The sequence below is a fragment of the Panulirus ornatus genome, chromosome 45, assembly GCF_036320965.1.
Source record: "Panulirus ornatus isolate Po-2019 chromosome 45, ASM3632096v1, whole genome shotgun sequence".
NCBI classification, from domain to species: Eukaryota; Metazoa; Arthropoda; class Malacostraca; order Decapoda; family Palinuridae; genus Panulirus; species Panulirus ornatus.
In genome coordinates, this window is record NC_092268.1 from 4,085,954 (window position 1) to 4,105,726 (window position 19,773).

Genomic DNA, 19,773 nt, shown 5'->3' on the forward strand with positions numbered 1-19,773 from the left:
GCCAGCTTCACAACGTGATCCATGGTTTAAAAAAGCCAATCCATAACATATTTCATAATCCTAAAGGAGTTCTTCCTTCAAACCAACATTCACTGTTCAAGTCTCAAACTTGAAGAAAAACATACCTAGCAAAAGTGTCTTGGAAAGGTTTCGATAAATCACTTCAGACAGGTGTGTTCACCAAGTCTGCCATTTATAGAGGCCTTACCACCATAATGGCTACCGTCAAAATTATCTTGAAACAAAGCCTTATCTTGGCAAACAACTTTGTTCATGGCCAGGCCTTTAATGCAAAATCCCAGCAGATTAGATGAAAAGACAAATGTTTGTTTAAAAGAATTTCATACCACAAAGTCACTCCTTGATATAACTGGAAAAAGATTTAAAGAGGATGGTATTCAGATACCGTAAATGAGTCTGCAGTTATTGCTCAATGATCAATCAATGATGCAATAAAAAGCCACCACCATAAACAGAACATTCATGCACTTAAGTTGATTTATGAATCACTGTAGCCAGAATGATAAACAAAACAAAATTCTTAATCCTCTTCCACAATACCTAACAGCAAGATATAAAGAGAATTCTCAAAAGGATCTCAGGTAGATTATTTGCAACCTGATGCATTGACCACTGTTATGTGATCATTCAACATATTTCATTGGAGTAACAGAAATTCTATACATACCAAAGTGTTGGCAATTGTACATACAAGAGATAAGGTTCAATTGATCCTTGTATTTCTTCAAGATACTTGAGTAATCTAACTGGAAGATTCATTTCACTAGAGTCAAAAAGATGTTGCCATAGTAAGATATGTGGTGAGAAGTGGTTTGATCATATAAAGGCAGTGCATGAAAGGCGTAGTAGTAAGCGGAGACTCATCGAGAAAGCTAAGCAGGGTGTGCTGAAATGGTTCGGACACATGGAGAGGATGAACGAAGACAGACTGAATGACTGTGAGGATCTATGTGTCGTACGCAGAGGCAGGAGGGAGACCAAAATGGGGACAGAAAGATAATGAGGGAAGCTTCAGGCTACTGAGGCCTGAACATTCTGCAGTCAGAGGCATGGATCAGATAATATGAAGTGAATCAATGTGCTACTAAGGGGACAATGTGTTGTTAATGGACTGAAGCAAGGCAAATGAAGCTAGAAAGAGGATGTTTGAAAAATCACACCACTGTTTGTTTGTTCCTGATGCTACCTTGCTAAGGTGGAAGAAGCTACTGAGGAGAAAAAGTCTGACTTTTCCAATTATCCCAATTGCAACAGGTTTCAATATGGTCAGGTAATAAGACTTTCACTCTACTGTTAATACGTCTTGTACATAGGTTTAGAGTCTACAGTACTCTTAGCTTTTTTAAGTAAAGTTAAATAAAGTTGAATAAAGAAAGGAGGACAAAGATGTTGCTAAAGTACAGAATGAAAAAGAACCTGACTATTGTGATGTAATATCAAAGGCTAAACATTTTTGACCTTCAATGCCAACATATAAACAGCAACTACCCAACAACGGCAGCTTATATGTACAAAAATACAAGTATTAATGAAAAATCAAATGCCTAAGTGACACGTACGATAAGCTTTCCTGACACAAATTTGTTTTCCAGAATCACATAGGAGATACAATAGCAGTACAAATACACAGTAGCAACATCAATGCTATACTTAAACATCATTATACCTACAGAGAATTCTTTGGACCAGTGTACTTCTTAATATGGTTTTCTGCATCACAACTGTTCCAATGGAATGAATTATCACATAAAGATGCCAGTCCATATCTTAAATTCTAATTTTCTTAATAATGTTATTCACATCTAATCTACTTACTGTACAGTTTTAGTATGGTGCAATCAAAGTGAATTACTATATTTTATAATTAATATGCATGCAGTTTCCTGCTATCATGCGCTACCTAAATGTAGTAAATGGCTTCTGAAACACAAAACATGGGATTGAATTATACAACTGAAAGTTTCACACACCAGAGGGAGTTTGTCTTCAATATTGGCAGCTTCAAACCCTAGCTCCGACTATAACGGCCGCATGGCAAGAGAGGAAAGTGATAGTATAAGACATGGTGAATGGAGATATAGGAGAGCCAAAAAAGAGAATGTAAAGAAAAACATATTACTAAGTACTCCAGAATTTTCAATACTTGGTGGAGAGGTCATCCCAGACCACTGTAATTCAAGAGGAAAATCTTTTTGATTTACATATGATTATTAAAAACGTATTATAGGATCTTATATATATATATATATATATATATATATATATATATATACTTGATCATATACAAAAGTGCTTGCCTTTCACCCTCCTGCACGTTCAGACCCCGATCACTCAAAATCTTTTTCACTACATCCTTCCATCTCAAATTTGGTCTCCCAGTTCTCCTTGTTGCCTCCACATATACATCTCTGATGCCTGTTCCCTTCTGGAATCCCCTCAAGGAGGTGGCCATGGCAATAGAGTCTCCTAACTGTTGAACTCCAGTGTCACTTCTCAGCCTTTAGTGCTTCACCCTTAACAAGCCACTGATAGAGGGCAAATCAAGCACAGTGTTTGCAAAGGTTCCTACCTAATGTTTTTAGTAACTCCTTCTACTTCTATAGATATACTTTCATTTGATAAGTAATACACCTATCCCCGACATAATGCTGCTGTTTTAAAGGTAACAGTTTGGCCCGTGTCCTAGTGAACTATCTGCTTGAGTCCCTACCACTAAGGTTTGAACCTGAGATATGCATTTGGCTGCTGTTTCCCATAGTGTTTGTGTGGACACCAGCAACACAAGGACAGACCCTTATGCTATCTCCTCCTTCCCCTGAACAGCTAAGCTGTGGCAGCCTCTTCCCATAACTCTCCTCAGTACCTTTATAAGAAAGGTGTACAATCATTTATTGGGCCTTGGTTAATATCCGTATTCTTTTTCTTTTATTCATTTTGCTGTTGACCAGGGTATGCTTCTGCCATGATGACGAGGGTTGGCTGCCTACTATTACGTTCCCCCCTCCCTCTCTCTTGCTGCAAATCAGTACAAATTTCTTCTTTATTTTCCAACATTTTCCGATCATCACTATATACTACAGCTACTGTAAAGTTACAATAGTATAGTAACATTACAATGTAGCTGCTAAATCATACTGCAACACTGAGTTAGGGCCAAGACCTCTAAGCTACACATAAACTTAGTCTACAGTACCAGTAAAACAAAAAGATCCATACACACACACACACTCACAAATCAGTACTGCACTGCTGCCTTCTCCCCCACGACCTCCTCCTTTCCTGCTACATGCTATGAATTTTTAGTCTTTTAATGTTAGAACTACACTGTACAAGAGTCATAGTTCAGCTAAAACAGTATGATAAGAGTGCAATGCAGTCACTGAATCATACCAAAAGTCAACTTTGTGCTATGACTGGAAAAAAGCAGTCAGAAATTCAAAATTCTCTTAGAATGAACTTGATCCTTCTTGTAAATGAAATGATTTCCTAATTTGTCATGTTACAGCTGTTATGCAAGGGATGCCTACACTTCTCAAAACAGCTAAGGCATGAAACTACATCATTTAACGGCAAGGATCTTCTACAACTACTGAATGCTTAAACATCTGACCAAAACCTGAACATTATACTTGTTCTGAACAGAAAACATGGTTTGCTTTAATCATCATAGCAAAGGATACTGATTTCATCTCTGCTAAGTCTTCTCTCACACTTGTAGCCAATTCTCACTCTCAGAATTTCCCCAATCATTCAAATGTTGCCCATGTACGTCAAAACCTCTACAGCAATGCTTGATAATCAGCTTATGAATTTCTCACAACAGTTTGAGTTTCAAGTAACAAAATAATGGATCACTTGTCTGAACTAAAAATATGAGATCATGAGGGTTACCTAAGCAAGTATATGTAAAGTAAAAGCTGTAGGGGACAGTATCAGAGAAAGGTGTAACAAATGTGAGGGGATGGTTGCTTCAACATTGATTAAAAAGAGAGACAGCAAAAATATAGAAACAAAATAGAAAAGGTACTGGGGAGTGATACAAGAAATGGAAAAGTGCTCTCAGGATGAGTTCAAAAATATATGACTGACAATTATGTGGAACTGAATATGAACAACTACAAAAAACAAAGGAATTGTTCATTCTCCTAATTAATCAGTTGCCATGCATTCTCATATCCACACAATCTTCCAGAGGCTTATCTTTCCTCATACCTCAATGCTTCATTATTTCCAATTCAATATTTTTGTATCTTTCTGTGCTTTCTAATTATCATCGTTCTTCCCTTGCATACAGACTATGGTAACCCTCATTCTTTAAAAAAATTCTAATAGTATAAATTGTTTTACTTAACAGCCAACTAAAAGCAATGAATCCTTCAAATACTGCTGCTGGTGCCTGGACAGCATCCAGATGAGAATTCAAGTGTTAAGGAAGATTCTGCATACATCACCTCGCTTTATATGTGAGGAAAAGCAGGGAGGGTGATGTTGCATAAAAATATCATTTACATAATTTCATACCATTCATTTCCGTATTATCTAATCACCTAGAAGAAATACTTTCATGTATATCATCACGTAAACCCACACCAAGTAAGCACTGTACTGCAGATACAAAGAAACTGTCTATTCTGAGAGTTACATTTCCCAGCTACAGAATACTCCATTCATACATTGTCTATTACCTTTACAGTTGTGAAAATAGAGTTGTTATTCAGTTACTGAATAACAACGTGAATTATGATCTTCATGCTTATGGTAAGAATGCACTGGGTAACTCCTGTCCGCCAAGTACAAAATTCTACAGAATGTGTGTAAAATTCAAATTTAATGGTAATATCTAAAATAGCATATTTCTTCAGTACTGCTTTGAATAACTGAGTAAAGATTCATTAATTGTAACATATATGAGCACAGAGTATAGAAAAATAAACTACAAATTTAATATACAATGCAAAAATCCATGTCAATTGTGGATAACGTACACTTACTATTTATTGCATTACAAACATTCCATCAATATATTTCAAAAGAGAATGCAAAAATATCAAAATATTTAACAAACAACTACCTAAATTGCAAGTTTCCAATTTTCTCATGAATAAATACAGATATAAGCAGTACTTACAATATTTAGCTGCTCTTTCCGATTAAGCCTAAGTTCCTTCAACATTTGCGTTCTCTGCTCCATCATGAGTGTTCGCTCATATGTATATGTCTGGATATCACTGTCCATCTATAGATAAATGCAAAATTAATCTCCTCGTATATTCTGATTACTGATTCTTTAAAAGATTAACAAGATAAAAAGTATTACAACAAAGACATCAGTTATACATAAATACAATTTCCTATTAAATATGGATGCACTGTGGTTTCAAATGTACCACATAGGATACATAAACTTTAAACTAATAATTCTTTATATTTCAGAATTAACCAAATGTTAACATTTCCCCAAATCTATCTATCTATCTACATCTCTGACACCTGTTCCATTCTGAAACTCACTCAAGGGGATGGTCACGGCAATAGTCTCCATAATTAGTGAATTCCAGTTCCGTTTCTTCACCTTTAGTGCCTCATGCCTCACCCTTAACAGGACATTGGCAAAGGGCAAGTCTAGTGCACTGTTATCAGAGGCTCCTACCCAGTGTTCCTACTGAATGCTTCTACCTAATGTTCCTACCTACTACTTCTACCAAATGTTTCTACCTAATGCTCCTACCTACTAATTCTATCTATTGCTCCTACCATTTTGCCATAAGGCATGGCTAGCAAACAGTACTCACCATAATAAAATCTAGTTACAAAGAATGAACTGTGCAAGTTAAGTGTTATCAAGCGTTATGTATGACAAGGAGAGATTGTAGGTTTGTGGAGAGAATGCCGGTAAATATAAGGTTAAAACTAATCAGGAAAGGTATTCATCAATACTGACCAATTCCACTACATCCACTTCAGCATCAATACGTAGATGGTACAAGAATGTCTTGAGGTCCTTCTTCATTTGAATACTATTATCTTCTAACTGAGCAACAGTAAAGATGCGCATCTTGCAGTTCTTCCATACCTATGTAAAACAAAAAATAAGAATAAGAACACACACAAATACATATCTAATTACAATGTCTGCAAAAAAAAACCTTGTCTGCCTCCCTGTACACTTTCAAACGCAATGCCACACTTACATTATAGTACTCTGTCATCTCTCCTTTGGCCTTGATTACCACCTGCAGATGTCTGGGTATGAAACTGGCAAGGTTCTATAAGTATTTTAGGTCTTTGTTTTGGGTCTATAGGGTCTTGATCCTCCTGAATGAGGCAAGGCACTGATGAGATGACTGATCGTGCATTCTGAGCATCCAAAGAGCCTAGAAATTTCATGTGTACCTACATTTTCTTGTTTCTAGGCAAGACTTCAGTCTTTCTCCTCCTTAGAAAGGTAAGGACCAACCATCTTGAAACACAGACGGAAGAAATACAGCAACCAGAAGTGAGATTTCCAAAATGAAGTGGCAGCCAGAACACCTTTCCCTAAAGATAGCCTGAGGCACACTTAGGTGGGTTGCTGGTGCTCACACAGTCAGAAACATGAGTCATCTTGAAAGCATCTTGTGCTTGTACCTACAATAAACCTTAGCCGTGTATCACCTCTGAAAACTTGTAGAAGAGGACAATGTTTGTTTGTGGAAAATGTTTAATCACACAACTACCAAATTCTATAAAAGAGTTCTGATGCTACCCATGAACTCTCTCTAAAGGCTCCTACAGCCAAAGGTTGTACAACTTTCAGCAGCAGGGAAATTTATACACCAGTGCTTTGTCATCAGCAAAGAACAACTGACTCACCCCAACCCCGTACAAACTGCATACCTTCTCTTATTTGTAAGACCCGTGCATTCACCTCCATCAACCAATTCATCCATACACAAATCAAACAGCCACTGTGACATCACACTTCTGACAGACTCATCCCCACATGGAACTACTCATCCTCCTCTCTTCCTACTTGCACACATGCCTTACTCTCTTGATAAATACTCTTCACTGCTTACAGTAGCTTTCTTCCCACACTATATATCTGCAACACCTGCCACAAAGCATGTCTATCACCCCTACCATATGCTTTCTTCAGATCTATAAATGCTATGTTTAGTTCTTTTTGCAAGTCTTAAGTATTTCTCACACACACTCTACTAAATCAATGCTCGATCCACACATCTTCTTCCATTCCTAAAGCCATATTGTTCCTCACCAATATGAAACTCTGTGCATGCCAGCAGCCTCTCAATCACCACTCTCACAAATTAGTTACAAGGTACACTCAACAAAATTATACTTTTATACCTGGAACATCCATTTTGTCCCCCTTGCCTTTATACAGTGGTACCACACAGGCATTCTGCCAATCTTCAGGCACCTTACCATTAGCCATACATATAATGAAAATCCTAATGAAGTAATAAACAACAAAATCAGCCCATTTCTTGAGAAATTAACTGCCACTACATTCTCTCAAGCAGCTTTGTCACACTCATGTTACTCAAAGCTATGACCACCTCTTCTGTTTTCACCAAACCACATTCCATGACTCTCTCACTTTGCATACCTAAACGTCTAAAACATTCCAGATTTGCCTCTCAATCAATGAATTCAAGTAACAATCCTCTAGGATACTAATTCCATCTTTTCACCTCATTTCTTCCACATACCACTTCCACTTTTGCCCCCTTCACTGACGTTCTGGTTTGTTCTCATTTTTCACTCTAAACCTTCTGACAAAACATCTAATTCTCCCTGAACTTTGCTGATATTTGCTCACTCTAACTCTCATTAGTCCCCTGTTCAGTCCACATACAATCCTCTTGACCTCTTGCTGCTTTCACTTTACATCTCCAAATCACTTGCACTTCTTCCTCACAACAAAGCTCATACACTTCTCTTTTCTCTTTCATTTCCTCATCCCACCACTCAATACCCTTTCTCACCTCCCACATTCTGCATGCCACACATTTCTCTTACATATGTATGAAGTGTTTTCAAAAACACCTTCCATTCCTCAATCATTCCCCAAGCTTCATTTTATCTCGCCTTTTGCCATTCTACAAGTAATCTCTCTCGGCAACTCTTCTTACAAGCCTCTTTTGTGAGCTCACTCACTTTCACAACACTTTTCCCATCCATATCATTCTCTCTTACCTAAAAGCCTGAACAAATATATATATATATATATATATATACTTCTTGCACCAGGAGTCCCTTAAAAGGCTGCAGCAGCACATAGAAAGCTGGCAATATCCACTGGTTGGGACCACATGTCATATAGTGTGATGTTATGTGTGCATCTATGTGCAGAGAGTGCACAGCAACTGTGTAGTAAATGCTGAATGTCTTCTTTATCATAGCTGCATTGTGGGCATGAAGGATCCTGCTATGTATTGAAATGGTGGTGCATGATGTATGCATGTAAATAAGTAAATGTGTGGAGGAGAAGTCACTGTCTGGGAGGGCAAAAATGGGCATGTTTGGAGGTCCTGATAGTATTGCATGTGAGGTATGGGCTTTACATGAGAATGTACAGGTGAATGTGTTGAAATACAAATGTATGAGGACAAAATGTGGTGTGAGGAAGATTGATCAAACAAGTAATGATATGATAACACACAACTGTGGTAATAAGAGTTTGACTGAGGTACCTGAAGAGGATGTGCTGAAATGGTCTGGACATATAGAATATGTGAGGAAAGGATGACGCAGAGTATATACGTATCAAAATTAGAGGGAACAAGGAGAAAGGCAAAACTAAACTGAAGATGAAAGAAAAACACACACATACACAGACACACAAAAAGGTTTGGAGTGCCCAAGGCCAGAACATTCAGGAGAGTGTATGACATGCATGGTAAGAGTAAATTGGAACAATTTGGTACACAAGTGATGACTTGTTGTGGGTAGAAGGCTGCAGTTTTGATGTATTAAATATGACAACTAGAGAATAGATGTGAACGAATGAGGCCATACTCTTCGTATGCTCCTGGAGCTACCTCACTAATGTGGGGAAATGGCAATCAAATGAAGAAAAATAAAAATCTTGGACAACTTAACCCCTGACCATGTTGGATAAGGAGGAGTGTACTGTGTTTGATGCTGGTACACCACTTCACACTATAGAAAATTGGATAAATCTTTAAAAGTACCTATGTGACAGCCAGTGAGAGGAAGCAAGCAAATGAGGCCATTCTTCCCCTGTTCCTAAAGCTACCATTTACACTGGAAATAGCAAGAGAAAAATCTTTAAAGAAACATTTGCTAAACTATGCATATGAAACCTGAGTATATTTGCTAACTTTGCATATGAAACCTGAATATAACCTGAGTTTTCATCCATCTATCTACCAATCTATATCTCTGCTGCCCATTCCCTCAAGGGGGTGGCCGCAGCAAAAGGATCTCCATGACAGGTGAAATCCAAACTAAATTTGAGTTTTCATTCTATGGCAAGTAGATTTTAGACAACAACAGACTGAAGACACTAAAGCATATATAGCTTGAGGCTCTGGTGTACTTTGATAAGGCACAGTATACAGTATGATCCTACTTTTGTTGTTTAGATGTGTATCAATTCTGTTAAAACTTCATATTCTTTTATACAAAAGATGTGTTCATCAACCTTGTCTGCTACTATAAGTACAAAGTTCTCTCCCGAGACAAGTTTATGCTTGCTTCAAACCCTCTCACCTTATTTGTCATAATGTATGATTTTCTTAGACTACCATTTAATGATATAATCATTACTATTCTGGAAGTTTTCATTATCTGTTTTACAAGTCTCCCATTGTAATATGATAAACACAGCATGATCTCAGCCTTTATCAAAAATCCGTCTTCAAAAAACGTCATTGCACTAATGCAAAACAATGATAAAATACAGAAACATTAAATCTGAAAATAATGGCAATGTTTGCAACAACTTTATAGTGGACTTCTTTTCCAATGTCATTATCAGAGAAAAATTGAACAAACTTTTACACTCTTTAAAGCAAATACCCAGAAATTAACATACCTTGTGCTGACGAAGCAGGAAAGGCAGAAGCATAAGAAGACCACCGTCATGGACAATCCACCATATATCAATTGTCCCAGATACCTGAAAGTTATATTAATTAATTAAAAGGGTTTACATTATCTTACATAACTAAATGCCTCTCCTGCCTTTGTAAGGTAACGGAGAAAAAACTAATAATGGCTTGATTTGCAAACGTTCATTTTCTAGCTGTTATATATACTGTACTGACTACATAGCTTACTATCAACAGCCAAGCCTAGCATTCCAGTCTGTAATTTAACTCTAGTCACATTGTGGGTATGAGAGGGTCTGGGATATGTTGAAACAGTGTTTATAGTGATATTGCATTACTGGTATGGAAAAACAAAGGATAGGTAGAGGAAAAGAAACTTAAAAATGCCCTACCACAAGTAGAATTTTGAATGCAGTGTAGGTTGTAATGACTGGCCACATATTGCAAACCAAACAAAGGATGAGTCATTAAATCTGCCTGGAGGCCTCAATAACCCTGTAGTGACAGCAGTGAGAGGCTCTGCATATTTTCTATGAACTCACCAGGTCTGTGGCATCCACCCATATTTGGAGCACCCACCACCATCTTTCTTTTTTTCAAGTCTCCAACCACATCAAGGCCTGGCCTTAATTGAAATATAAAGAGAATTGAGAAAGAAAACGAAAAGGTAAGGCAAAGCATTTACAAATTTTGGAGGAAGTGAAAAACCTGTCTTTTGAAATAAGCCAGGTCATAGCTATTGGGACAGACATGAAAAGGTAGAGAGTTCCAAGGCTTTGACTGTGTAAGGAAAGAAGTTATCAAAACAGCCCATCCTTGAGTTGCCAATAGCCACACAATAATCAAGTAATGCAGCATCTTGCCGAATACTACGTGGTTTAGCTAGTGGAGGGGACACACAAGCAGCCAGCTCTTGGGAGCAAAACCAAAAAAATATCTATGGAAGAGAGAAAGTGGACAAACACTGTGGTATAAGGCAAGAGGGTCAAGTTTGGAAGTTACCCTGAGACAGTTTACAAGTTAGAAAGCTTTCAACTCAACTCTGTCAAGTAAGGATACAGAGCTAGAACTACCCCAGTACTCCATACAAGGATGAATCAATCCTTTTTATAAACAGAAGAACTGTTCAGAAGAAAAGAATCTTCAGCATCTAACAGGACACCCAGTTTCTTAAGAGGCTATTCCTGTAATGTGGGGTTTCCAAGAAAGAGTGCATGTTAAAGTATTAACAAATATGTTCATTGAGCCGAGAAGTGGAATTACAGAACTGCCAAAGGAGAGATGGGAGTCATGAGGAGCTTTCAATACAGAGATGTGTAGAAACTAGGTCTTGAAGGCATTACACTTAACTAAATGTCATCTACCCCAATGAAATATCCTGCCCAAGTCTGAGTTTACAGAGGAAGCTGTGTCAAGACGAGATGCAGATCGAGTGAGAAAAGAAGGAGCAGAATTGAAGGATGTGGGTGAACGAAGTGTTAAGTCATCAGTTTACAAGGGCATTTCTGTATTTGTGGAGGAGAGGAAATCATTGAAGAAAAGGAGAAAAAGTGTTGGGGAGAGGAGAGAGCCTTGAGGGGCACTACTGTTTATGGAGAAAAGGGGGAGACTGATCCATCAACAACCAAAGTTGCTGGAGAGAAAGCAAAGTGAGGAAGGGAAGCAGCAAAATATACTGTTGACTGAGACAGCTGTTGAGCCATATAATATCAATACTTGGAGATTAAGGATGAACAGACAAGCATGATGGAATAAATAAAAGGTGAATCTACCATCATTACCTCCCTAAATTCCATGAAGTAGACCATGTTTAAACAACCTATAAAGCAAACCCAGCAAACCCATGTCCGGTGTCTCAAGGTGAAACATTAACTTACACAATTATGAAAATGCTACTTAATTTTTCATTTTGCACATAAAATTGGTGTATAGTTTAATTCTACTCATGTATAACAACCTATCTGCTTGAAAGACAAATACTTAGGGGAAAAAAAATGTTTATTTAAAGAACTAAAACAATACTAAGGAAAATTTTGAAAAACAAGTGGTGCATTCTAATCTAAACAATTTCCCCAAAGGATCTATAACTATAAACTGTTAACTATTAGTAAATCTATCCTAACCTTGGACATAGAATCTGGGTAGAAATTGATGCCTTTAGGGACAAGAAGGGCCATCTTTGCTGCTGACACATTGCGAACAGTATCAAGGAACACTCGCCATGATCGCTCATCTGGGGAGTGCCTCCAACCATATGGCCATCCTAGAATGACTGTGTTGGGTTTCATGCCTCCCAAGCCACAGGTCTGAATGCTGAGAAAAAGGAAAATTAATATCAATGATATACAAAGAGACAAAATATTACACTGTTATCAATGCTAATAAAAAAAAATACATAAAATAAAACTCATCTGAAATAGCATCACCAACATGTAACACTCCATCACTTCCAATCTCCCCTGATTTTCACTTTTCAATGAATATCTGTTCTTCCCACTTGATCCTTTTTAGTCTTCTCTCCAAACTTATGCCACATTCTACTGAGGTCCTAAGAATAGGGCAGGGGTAGTGTGACAGGGGACGTGCAAGAAATCTGTGGAACCTTGTATATTTTGTACCATACAAACCAACTGATATACCAATACCTTGTTCTTGCATCATCACCCCTAATCAGTTTTCCACACACTCTCCACGGCTCTCTCAAACTTTAATCTGCCAGAAATAACTCTCCGACTATTCTAGTGCACCCTTACTTTTTGAGCAGAACTGCCTTTAACACCTTCAGTTAGCTTCCAAAAAACAGCTCCAGTTCTTATTTGGATAAACATTCATCCTTACATTCATCCTTTTCTTCAAGATCCTCATTGCTAAAATAATTTTCATAGGTTTGTAGTCTTTGAATATAAAAAGGTACCAATGCTAATGTAGAATTTCTTATTATCAGAATACAAAAAGAATAGTTTTTCATAAGATGAATAATACTTAAAAATAGGAATACAAGTCTTAATTCACTTACATGTGACTAATGCCTTCTGTTATGTTCTTGGCAATCAAAGTATCAACAAAGCCTTTTACTTTCTCCTCATTCATGGCACGACGTAAACTTTGCTTGGCAGCATGTGACTCTCCATAACTTTTCTGTTGTGAATGAAAAATGTCTATAAGTGTCCTATCAACAGTGATACATGCAGCATAATAGATTCAGTCTATCATTAACTCAATACCCATCCAAATAGGGCAGGTCAAATGCATATGTGGGCAGTGAACAGTTATTCAAGAGATGTACGGATAGAGCACCCAGAGGAATAACATGACATTAAGCAGGAAACTTGTTAATAAATGTAAGTAAGTGCTTTTACAGTGTAAGTGATGCATGAATGAAATAAGATGAGTGAAGACACTGTTAATGCAGACAGTATATGTGTACTTGAATGCTGTATGATACTTAAAACTGTTCAAGAGATAGGGCCCCATGACTGTAAAACTCCATGTACAGGCTGGGAAGGAACACTGTGGTTTCAGGAGTGGTTGGGGATGTGTGGATCAGGTGTTAACTATGAAGAGTATGTATGAAAAACTGAAGGACTTTACTTTACTTTTACATGGTATTTATAGATATGGAGAAAGCATATGATATGGCTAATAGAAATGTTTTGTGGATGGTGTTATCAATACATGATGCAGGAGGAAAGCATTAGAAACACTGGAGTTTTTCATGTAAGTAGAGAGGAGAGTCAGTAGTTCCAGGTAAAGGTGGGTCTGTAGCAAAGAAAGTGATGTCACCATGTTAATTTGCTTATGGATACGGTGGTGAGGAAATGTACTGGTGAGGAGGGTAGGTATGCAGTCCGCAGGGAGCAAAGGGGTCTGCTAAGTGAGTCACTTCTTGTTTTCTTATGACGCAGCACTGGTTGCAGATTTGAGTAAGAAACTGTAAAAGTTGGTGATCTGAGACTGGAAAGTGTGCAACAGGAGTTTGTTGAGAGTAAATGTAAATAAAAGCAAGGTTATTAGGTTTAGCAGAGAAGAAAGACAGATTACTTAAGGTTTGACTTTGCATGGAGAAAATTTGGAGGAAGTGAAGTGTTTTAGATGCCTGAGTGTGGACATGGCAATTAATGGAACCACTTAAGTGGAAGTGAGTCACAGGGAGGGTGATGGGGTGAAGGTTCTAGGTGCACAGAGGAATGTGGGAAGGTGAAAATGGGTATGTTTCAAAGTACAGTAGATCCAGTGATGTACGGATGCATGGCAGGGGCAACACGTGAGAATGTAATAAAAAGGCAAGAAATGAGCGTGGTAGTAAGAGTGTGGCTGAAAGAGCTGAAGAAGGTGCACTGAAATGGTCTGGACATAGGGAGAGAATGAGTGAGGAGAGGCTGGCAAAGAGGATATATGTGTCAGAAGTGGAACAGAAAAAGGGGAAGGAGCAACCAAATTGGAAATGGTAGAATGGAGCGAAAAAGATTCTAAATGCTCAGGGCCTTAACATGCAGGAGGGTGTAAGTTATGCACAGGACAGAGAACTGGAATAGTGTGGTATGCAGGGACTGACATGCCATCTGTGAACTTAAGAAGAGCATGTGCAGCCGTCAGGGGAAACCATGTACAAGGTGTGGGGCCTGGTTGTGGGAGGGGACTGTGGTTTCAGTGTATTGCACTTGACAGCTTGAGAAGCACGTGGGCAAACGTGGCCTTTCTTTATCTGTTTCTGGTGCAACCTCGCTAATATTTTTTTTATTATACTTCGTTGCTGTCTCCCGCATTAGTGAGGTAGTGCAAGGAAACAGACGAAAGAATGGCCTAACTCACCCACATACACGTCCACACACGCACATATACATACTTATGCATCTCAACATATACATATATATACGCATCTCAACATATACATATATATACACACACAGACATATACACATGTACATAACTCATACTGTCTGCCCTCTTTCATTCCTGTCGCCACCCTGCCATACATGAAATAACAACCCCCTTCCCCCGCAAGTGCACAAGGTAATGCTAGGAAAAGACAACAAGGGCCACATTCGTTCACACTCAGTCTCTAGCTGTCATGTATAATGCACCAAAACCACAGCTCCCTTTCCACATCCAGGCCCCACAGAACTTTCCATGGTTTACCCCAGATGCTTCATATGCCCTGGTTCAATCTATTGACAGCATGTCGACCCTGGTATACCAAATCGTTCCAATTCACTCTATTCCTTGCACTCCTTTCACCCTCCTGCATGTTCAGGCCCCAATCACTCAAAATCTTTTTCACTCCATCTTTCCACCTCCTATTTGGTCTCCCACTTCTCGTTCCCTCCACCTCTGACACATATATCCTCTTTGTCAATCTTTCCTCACTCATTCTCTCCAGGAAAGAAACAAAAGTATGAAAAATGGATATGTTTAAAGGAATAAAAGTCCCATCAGTATTACATGGGTGCAAGGTATGGACTATAGATAAGGTTGTGTGGAGGAGGGGGGATGTGTTAGAAATGAAATGTTTAAGTAAAATAGGGGATAGGGGAGAAAGAATACTTCCCACGTATTCCCTGCGTGTCGTAGAAGGCGACTAAAAGGGAAGGGAGCGGGGGGCTGGAAATCCTCCCCTCTCATTTTTTTTTTCAATTTTCCAAAAGAAGGAACAGAGAAGGGGGCCAGGTGAGGATATTCCCTCAAAGGCCCAGTCCTCTGTTCTTAACGCTACCTCGCTAATGCGGGCAATGGCGAATAGCATGAAAGAAAGAAAGAAGATGTGGAGTGAGGGGTTTTGATCGAGTATGTAATGTAAGGGTAAAAGAGATGTGTTGTAATAAAAAGTGTAAGGTTGAGGGAGAAGAGGAGTGGGTGAATGAGGCCTGTCTTTGTCTGTTCCTGGCGTTACCTTGCTAACGCAGGAAATAGTGATCAAACACAAAAAATAAGTATGAAATATACATAAACATCAGAGGTTGAGGGAAGAAAGATGAAAGGGACAAGAGGAAAAGAACAAGATGGAAGGATTGGGTGAAAGATGATCCGAGTTACTGGGACCTGAAAATGCAAGACAGTGCGACACTTGCATGGTCAGGAATGAACTGGTACATAGGGAGCAACTTACTGCTAAAGTGCTCAACCATGAAATATGAAGAGGCTAGTTTGTTTACAAAAATATCGTCTTACTTGATGATTTAACTCTTGTGCACAGTGAACAATTATGCAGTACTACAGCAGTGGAAATCTTTATGTAAAGGAGAATAGAAAATTGTTGAACCAACACCACAGACACAGATAAATTGATACATAGATAGACAAATACAAAATATATCTAATACTACATTTGATAACATTTAGTTTGCCTTGCCCTTCTGTGTAAAACAATTACTTTCCATTCCAGTCTAAAAATGAAGTATAGGAAAAAACTGATGACCACTGTCTATCTGTTAAAAAATAACTGAAGGTACCTGAACCATTGCCTACATATTCATCTTTTCTACAAGGGTTATCTTATTCATTTCACTTTCTTAAGTAAACTTATCTATTACGAATATCTTATCTAACATCCACCTCTTTTGTATTATCCTGGGGATAGGGGAGAAAGAATACTTCCCACGTATTCCCTGCGTATCATAGAAGGGGACTAAAAGGGAAATCTTCCCCTCCAGTTTTTTCTTTTTCAAAAGAAGAAAAGGAAGAACAGAATAGGGGGAAAAGTGAATATTTACCCTCTAAGGCTCAGTCCTCTTTTCTTGACACTACCTCTCTAATGCAGAAAATGGTGAACATGTATGTAAAAAAATCTTGTATATCAGATTGGGTTACTCTCTTGTACCAATTCTGTATACATAACAGCTTGTGTAATGGCCTGAATATATCCAACTTCTTTGTGACTGGCTCAATACTACTGTGTTTATAGTCCTAAAATACGTGTATTACTAAAATGATCTGGTTATCCTTCCTCAAGTAAAAGAATGTGATACCTAAATACACAAGTATGCAATCATGAACATACCGAATATTCTCCTTCAATAACTGACACACCTATGGTCAGCCCCTTGCCTGCTTTTAGTTGCGATGCAAATGTAAAAAGTTTCTTGTACTTGGGTACCAAATCCTTTGTTAGCTTAGCCAGAATAAGAATCTGAGGGCGCCAATTTTTGGTATGAGGAGGACCTGAAAAATAAGAAATGAATCAAACCCTAAGAATTTATCAATACACACACATACATACACATATTTACATATTCATACTTGCTTGCCTTCATCCATTCCCGCTGACATCCTGCCCCACAAGAAACAGCATCACCACCCTGTGTCAGCAAGATAGCACCAAGAAACAGATGAAGAAAGGCCACATCTGCTCACATCCATTCTCTAGCTGTCATGTGTAATGCACTGAAACCATAGCTTCCTATACACATTCAGGCCCCACAGACCTTTCCATGGGTTACCCCAGAAGTTTCACATGCCCTGGTTTGGTTCACTGACAGCACATCTACCCCAGCATACCACATCATTTCAATTCACTCAATTTCATGCATACCTTTCACCCTCCTGTATGTTCAGGCCCCGATCACTCAAAATCTTTTCCATTTCATCCTTTCACCTCCAATTTGGTCTTGTTTCTCCTTGTTCCCTCCACTTTTGACACATACATCCTCTTTGTCAACCTTTCCTCACTCATTCATTCCATATGTCCAAACAATTTCAACACACCCTCTTCTGCTCTCTCAACTGTACTCATTTTATTACCACATATCTCTCTTACCCATTCATTACTTTCTCAATTAAACTGCCTCACACCACATAGTGTCCTCAAACATTTAATTTCCAACAAATCCACCCTCCTTGATATAGATCAGGCCTCGCAACCATATAACAATGTTGGAACTATTATTCCTTCAAAAATACCCCTTTTTGCTGTCCAAAATTATGTTCTCTCTTTCCACACATTCTTCATTGCTCCCAAAACCTTTATCCCCTCCCCCACCCTACTGACTGAATTCTGCTTCCTTGGTTTCATTTGTTGCCTTGACCATGAAAAAAATTCTTTCACTGTTGGAATCTTAAAGCTAGCTTCAATTTTCTGAACAGTGGACCAGATAACAATTTGCACATCAAAGCATGAGATGTAACCACAGCACGAGTATTAAGTTCCAGTGTGCTTTGTTTCTGTTAAGACAATCTGCATGACTTTTTGAATAGTGGATTGAAAGGGCAATTTCTCAGTGTCTATGGATTCCCAGAACAAGATAAAGGTTGCTATTCAAACCTATCAACACAATTGTCATGGCTATGCAAGAGAGAAAAATATTTGTTCTAATACTAAAAATAAACGGTAACATACCTCCCATTATAAACCAGTGAAATGAGGCTATTTACCAGCAATCTCAACCTTCATAAGTTGGATGCCTCATGACACCACCAGTACCACATATCAAATAAAAGTTATGGAAAATTAACTTATCATACCTTCTTCTAGCCTGAGGAGAGAATAGCGGGCTGCAGAAAGGGCAAGACCTCTGATGCCATCTCCCCATTCCTTTTCTGCTCCACGGAATTCAATATACTTGTAAATGATACCAGCAATTAGCATAGCCAGCAAAGCATAATACCATGATGTCATGAACATCACTGTGATGCACAGCGAGAGACCCACAAAGGATAAAGACCTGAAAAACACAAACACTTATAAGTATTCTAAAATATACATTTATCATTTTTGTTCACCATTTCATGCTTTAGCAAGGTAGCACCGCAAACCAATGAAGAGAAGGCCTCATTTGCTCATGTCCATTCTCGCTGTCATGTGCAAAGTACCAAAACCATAACCCCCTATCTACAACTAGGCCCCACAGACATTTCTGTGGTTTCTCCTGATTGCTTCCTATGTCCCACAGACATTTCTGTGGTTTCTCCTGATTGCTTCCTATGTCCTGGTTCAGTCCACTAATGGCATGTCACCCACTGTGTAACAAATCAATCCAATTCACTGTATCCCATGTATGTCTTTCACCCTCCTGCATGTTCAAGGCCAGAACACTCAAAATCTTTTTCACGTCATCCTTCCATCTCCAATTAGGATCTCCCTTTATCCTTGTCCCTGCCACTCCTGACTCATATATCCATTCTGTCTACCTCTCCTCACTCATTCTCTCCATTTGTCCAAACCATTCCAACAAACCATCTTCAGTTCTTTCAACTAAACTCTTCTTACTACTACATCTTTCTCTTGCCTAGTCACTTCTTACTTGATTAATACTCCTCAGGAATACTATACAACCAAACATACCTATCTTTGCTCTCAAAGACAAAAACAGTACACCTATTTTATCACACTTCTCACTAAACTTGAAAACTCCCCCTCCATCCACTCTATGATTCAATTCTGCTCCTATAGTTCCATCTACCTCAATATCCACTCCCAGGTATCTAAAAACACCCCACTTCATCCAAGTTCACCCCATTCAGACTCACTCGAGAGGACTATTGTCTCTCACGTTAAAACTCATTACCTTATTGTATAAAACTTTTCTGCTAAACCTATTAACTTTCTTTAATACAAGTCTCATTTACTCCTTTCACACACTTTTCCTGACTCACACACTTTCTCACTTGAGCAAACTTCACTTCCTCCAAGTTTTCACCACTTAAACACACAACCCAATTAACCTGTCTCTCTATA

The 19,773-nt window shown here is 38.5% G+C and overlaps 1 protein-coding gene across 17 annotated transcripts in view; it reads right to left on the minus strand.

Moving 5' to 3' along the window:
• The window catches only part of kcc (solute carrier family 12 member kcc), a 332,913-nt gene that overhangs the window by 14,971 nt on the left and 298,169 nt on the right, over nt 1-19,773 (minus strand). For 13 of the 17 annotated variants that reach the window (XM_071687999.1, XM_071687994.1, XM_071687997.1 and 10 more), the window contains 8 exons: nt 18,561-18,760; nt 17,101-17,261; nt 13,120-13,241; nt 12,227-12,416; nt 10,088-10,171; nt 5,963-6,094; nt 5,150-5,257; nt 1,992-2,039 (listed from right to left, as the gene is read on the minus strand). In XM_071687999.1, coding sequence (XP_071544100.1) covers nt 1,992-2,039; nt 5,150-5,257; nt 5,963-6,094; nt 10,088-10,171; nt 12,227-12,416; nt 13,120-13,241; nt 17,101-17,261; nt 18,561-18,760 — 1,045 coding nt within the window. The remainder of the gene's footprint in view (nt 1-1,991; nt 2,040-5,149; nt 5,258-5,962; nt 6,095-10,087; nt 10,172-12,226; nt 12,417-13,119; nt 13,242-17,100; nt 17,262-18,560; nt 18,761-19,773) is intronic. The other 4 variants (XM_071688008.1, XM_071688004.1, XM_071687995.1 and 1 more) reach the window with 1 other exon arrangement.